General features: G+C 36.2%; 2 protein-coding genes across 2 annotated transcripts; both read left to right on the forward strand.

Annotated features, from left to right (window-relative positions):
- The first annotated feature begins 665 nt into the window (after positions 1–665).
- LOC109169472 lies at positions 666–1,559 on the forward strand. Its single transcript, XM_019318353.1, has one exon. It carries the CDS (start codon positions 666–668, stop codon positions 1,557–1,559), a length of 894 nt encoding a protein of 297 aa, XP_019173898.1.
- Positions 1,560–3,388: 1,829 nt separating this feature from the next.
- On the forward strand, positions 3,389–4,237 carry LOC109169473. Its single transcript, XM_019318354.1, has 3 exons — positions 3,389–3,608; positions 3,892–4,115; positions 4,205–4,237. Exons 1-3 carry the CDS (start codon positions 3,389–3,391, stop codon positions 4,235–4,237), a joined length of 477 nt encoding a protein of 158 aa, XP_019173899.1.
- The last annotated feature ends 1,039 nt before the right edge of the window (positions 4,238–5,276 follow it).

Consider the following 5,276-nt stretch of genomic DNA (forward strand, 5'->3'; position numbering starts at 1 on the left):
TTATTATTCCATTTTTACTCTCACACTCTAATGAAAAATACTCCCTAATATAGTTGATTGCTATTGGTGTTATGGGGTAACTTTTTTTTTTTTTTTTTTTTTTTTTTTTTTTCAACCAATCATAGTTTTTTAAAAAACACGAAAATGAAATTAAAGTTAATTTCTAATAAATTTTTTGAGCTAATTACCGATTTGGTCCCTCGACTATGAGGATTTCACCAATCTGGTTTTAGACTTTCAAAATTATTTCTCAATTTAGTTCTTGATTATGTTTTTTTTTTTTTTTAAATACCCGAAATGGTCCAAACCGTTAGACGTCCGTTAACTCGGGGCCAAATTAGTAATTTCGCTATAGTCAAGGGATCATTTCAGTAAGTTAGGATTTTCATTCATTTTTTAAATTCTTCCAATAAAATAAAAAATGTGGTTGAATGAAGTTGTACTCTGGCGTTTAAGATTTATAGCATTATTATTAATTGTATAGTTGTACAATTCAAGTTTATCATGCTATAATTTATCAAACACAGCACTATTTATTCCAAGATTCATGCAATTTACATATGAAAATATATCCAATTACCAAAATAATGAAACTGCCCTATGATCTGAGCATCTATAAAAATGCCCTCATCATCATTTCATCAATAACGTAACAGTACAATATAATGGCAACAACAATAATCACCATTGAAGACCTTCACTTGTTCCACACAATTGACAGAAGGGTTTTCTCTCGTCTTCTCATCAACCTGGCCCGCACCCCCGCGGAATCTCTGCTAGTCATGGCGTTATGGCTTTGGCTTGAAGACCTCCACTTCCAAACCATCTATATCGTCGATAAACTGGACGACTTTTCCGATTCCGTTGTGGATGCGTTGGCCAATGAAGCTGTGTTGTGCTTGAAATGCCTCGAGCCCAGATCCTCCTCCGGTGCCGCCGCCGCCGCCGGCGAGGACGACATGCCGTTGACGTCTCTGGTCACCGGGAGACCCATGTCTTCCCACCGCTTTTACCCTAACAAGTTCGCCGCCATTAGTGGAATCAAGGCGTTTCTTAACAAGGTTTGCGCCGTCGTGTTCGCCGATATCTTGCAGCAGGTCATGTCGTCGGGGATAACCGTATCCCTATCCCAGGTGGTAACTCCAGACTCCGCTATCCCTATCCCGGGATTCCCCCACCCCACATTCGGCGCCATTAGCGTTATCCCAAGAAGCCCGGATTTCGCTATCCCCAACGGCGGATTCTGGGGCTGGTCCACGGCCGCCGAGGCCCCGGTGGACGACCGGACTATGTTCCTGACGTTTTCCAGAGGGTATCCGGTGTCGGAGGAGGAAGTTAAGGAGCTGTTCAACCTTTACTACGGAGACTGCGTGGAGACGGTGAAGATGGTGCCGCCGGCCACCGCGTCGGAGCAATCGCTTTATGCCCGATTGGTGGTTCGCTCGGTTTCCACCATTGATCAAGTCTTGAGTAGAGGGCCGATCGCTAAATTCCGTGTTAATGGAAAACATGTTTGGGCTCGTAAGTATGAACGCAGAGATATGTATGTTGACCAGTAGAATTATATTATATATATATTATATTGCCAAATCTCACTACTCATCTTTATTACTAATTTCGGTGTAAAATTTAGTGTAACATAATATATTTTGATTGATTAGTCGTCAAATTAAATAATTTTGATTTGACAATCAATCGATCAAAATATATCATAAGTTAATTTTATTTAGAATTTATGTAATATTAAGCTGATAATAAACAAGTTATATAACGTCTATAGAAAAGTTTACTTAGGAGTTGGGAAGATCAATTGGTTTCAAGCTTGTCATATCACGCTGTTAAATTTATTGATTTTTTTGGTGAGGTTCAAAATTTTTGGTTCTAACCTTAAAATCTTGTCTGGTTTATTATACAGAGTGTAAACTCAATTAAAATTTTTGACATTTTAAATAATATTTTAAAATTTCAATTTTAATTAATAAACTAATAACGTATTTACACTAATAAATATAAATTTATACATCATGCAATTAATCTAAACCTTCATCTCCAAATTTCAATAAAAAATAATTAAAGGTATCACTTATATGAGAACGTCTTTCGTGAGATGGATTGGGTATTTGATTAATGGATCAAATTGTTGACTTCATTAATCAAATATCCGACCCGTCTAACAGATTGAGACGGTCTCACACAAGTTTTTGTCAATAATTAATATATATTTTCACTATAATATAATAATTATATAAAGTTTTTTATATTTCATTATTTATTTTCATAAAAAAATTTATTTTGTAATAAATTTAATTAAATTTTATTTAAAAACTTAATAACAAGTACTAAAGATGAACTTACATATAAACTCTTGGTATATTTTGTTCCTCATCACTTGTGAAACAAATAATAACCTTAAGTGACTTGGGTTATTGGGTTAGTCCATTCGGACCACCAGACTTATTAGGCTCATTTTTATCGAGCTACAATTTTTTTTGGCTCAACCCCAAACTTTTTTGGCTTTATTAAATTAGCCCATCGATTTTGGATTAAGATTGACATCCCAAATTTTACTATATAGTATTTTATGAACCCTAACTGAGTTTTTTAAAAGTGTTAACAAAAGGGCTGAAATCACAATTGGGATCATGATATTTGCTCACTTAAAAGTTATAATAATTAAGATTTAAAATGATTATATATATATATATATATATATATATATATATATATATATATATATAAACACTCATAATTCTTTATAGGTATTTTTTTTATTTCACTCCAAATAACGGTGAGAACACTATTAATTAGTAGAATATAAAAGAACGCTATTAATTAGTAGAATATCAGTCCTTGAAAACATGAGCTGTTAACTATAAACAAACACTGGTTGGATTAAATGTAATCCTCTTACCAATGTTTTGGAATTGTCAGTAGTGCGTGCAACAAAGTTCAACACATTGTTTTATTTTTTGTCTTCTTTTTAGCATCAAGTGAGATTTGTATAACACATAAGGAGATTCACAATGTTTCTCTCGTTATTTTCTCATTTTGTGGATCCAACTTTTTCACATCACATTATAACATTCACATTAGTTTGAATTTTAATATTATTAGTTTTTGCTCAGAGATGTAGCTTTCTGACCAGAAGATGAAATTGAACTCCATGAGACAAGGGGACACTGAAGCTAAGAAAACTCAACATGTCTGTTGTCCCACCCAAAAGAGGTGCCTACAATTCAGTGATGAGATTAGTCACAGTGTTCGATGGTGAAAATCTTGAGTATACTCAAAAAATAAGAAAACCCAGCATTCTCATAGACTTAGTCATGTATTGCAACAAGCAATAGAAGACATTGATGCCATTAAAGAAGAGCTGGAGAAAGTCATGATGGAGTACAAGCATGTCATAGCTGTGCCAGGAATGGAGACTACACTTGATGATGATGTTATTTCAAAATCTGATGATGAATTTGTCAAGATGCACGATTCCCCCAATCATGCTTCACACAGTGAGGACATAATGGTTGGGAAAATCAATGAGTTCGAGACTATAACGATGATGCTAATACAACATTCATCTAAACAACAAGAAGTTGTTTCAATTCGAGGTATGGAAGGAATCGGCAAAACAACGTTAGTTAACTAGACGAGTTTATGAAGATCCATCATATCAATTGTCTCTCACTTTTGACAAGCAAATATGGGTTGTTGTATCACAATCACAATAAGAGTCTCATAGATCTTCTTGGTTCTAAAGACAATCTAAAAAACAGCAGTGATGAGAACCTAGCATTACAACGCTACCAAAGTTTAAAGTGTCAAAGGTACTTGTAGTGATAGATGATGTATGGAGCATAGAGTCGTGGAATGATGTTACATCTTGCTTTCCAGATGATATAAATGGGAGTCGAGTATTGTTGACTACTCGCGTTGCAGAGGTGGCTATTTGTATTGACTCTAACAATTACTTCTCCCATCAAATGCAGTTCTTAGATCCAAGTGAAAGTTGGGATTTATTTTGTAAAAAGTTATGCAAATCTCATGGTGTCGAATTTGAGACAATTGGGAGGGCAATTGTTGAGAAATGTAAAGGACTACCATTGGCAATTGTTGTGGTAACAGGTTTATTTTTCAAAACTCAACACACTAGATGAGTGTAAAAATACTGTTAATGCTCTAATAAGTTCTTCAATATCAACTCTAGATGATGAAGAATGTTCCTCACATTGAGTTATAGTCACTTGCCCCACAATTTGAAAGCATGTTTTTATTTTATTATTATTATTTTTTTATTTAGGAGTTTTTCTAGAAGATTATAAGATTAATGCTAACAACCTTGCAAGGTTATGGGCTGCGGAAGGACTTGTAAAGGCATACATTCAAGAATGAGAGTTTTGAAGCAGTGGCTAAAAGGTACATAAATGAACTTATGGATAGAAACTTAATTCTTGTAAGCAAAAGAAGTAGTTGTGGGAGAAAAATTAAGGAGTTTAGAGTACATGATTTATTGCATGACTTTTGCGTAAGAGAAGGTCAAAACCAGAGTATTTTGCGTGTTGTCTACAAAAATGGTTCCAATTTCCCTAAAAAAGGTGCCCCTTGGATAAGAATCCACAGGAGTGCCATTTGAAGATTTTGACATCTCTGCGTTACATTCTTTGTCGTCAAAACACTACTGGCCCAGTCAATCTTTTATTTTCCGGAGTCGCCCACAGATTCAATAATTTTGGAAATTTTTAGCTTATTGAGGGTATTCTATGTTACTGATCGAATTCCGTTTGCCAAGTCCGACTGCTCATATCCATTTGAGATACCTACTGATAGTACTAATTCCACGTGTTAAGCGGTCCAAGTACTTAAATGAGATCAATTAATAATAAATAGAAATATTTTACTGATCAAGAAGGACCTAATACAATCTAGGCAATTATCCCGAGGGCCGACTGACAGCGGTCGGGCAGCTCTGTAGATAATCTATCGATCGTCCAAAAGTCCCCCTCACTGTAGCCGCCGTGGGTATTTATAGCCGCTAGGCCGGAGACACACCTCGGCCGGCCGGCATGTAACCCACGTAGCCTCCACGCGTCTTCACCCGGCGAGCCCTCTCTGTTAACGTGTAACACTGCCACGTGCCTCTTCTCGAGATCCTTGGCTATATTCGTAAGGTAAGGCCCACCGAACGGGTGCTAAAACCCCAGTCGGGAAGTCCGCCGCTCGGGTCCGACCTGTAAAACCTGCACAAAGAACGGGAGAAGCCGAGTTGTGTCGGTCGGGAT

Source organism: Ipomoea nil, unplaced genomic scaffold (genome assembly GCF_001879475.1).
Source record: "Ipomoea nil cultivar Tokyo-kokei standard unplaced genomic scaffold, Asagao_1.1 scaffold3314, whole genome shotgun sequence".
Lineage (NCBI taxonomy): Eukaryota > Viridiplantae > Streptophyta > Magnoliopsida > Solanales > Convolvulaceae > Ipomoea > Ipomoea nil.

What these genes read in the sequence shown, in the direction of transcription:
- LOC109169472 (XM_019318353.1), top strand. Translation starts at nt 666, where the DNA reads ATGGCAACAACAATAATCACCATTGAAGACCTTCACTTGTTCCACACA.
- LOC109169473 (XM_019318354.1), top strand. Translation starts at nt 3,389, where the DNA reads ATGGAGTACAAGCATGTCATAGCTGTGCCAGGAATGGAGACTACACTT. An exon ending in AGAAGTTGTTTCAATTCGAG is followed by an intron (nt 3,609 to 3,891) that starts GTATGGAAGGAA and finishes CTTGCTTTCCAG; the next exon opens with ATGATATAAATGGGAGTCGA. An exon ending in TACCATTGGCAATTGTTGTG is followed by an intron (nt 4,116 to 4,204) that starts GTAACAGGTTTA and finishes TATCAACTCTAG; the next exon opens with ATGATGAAGAATGTTCCTCA.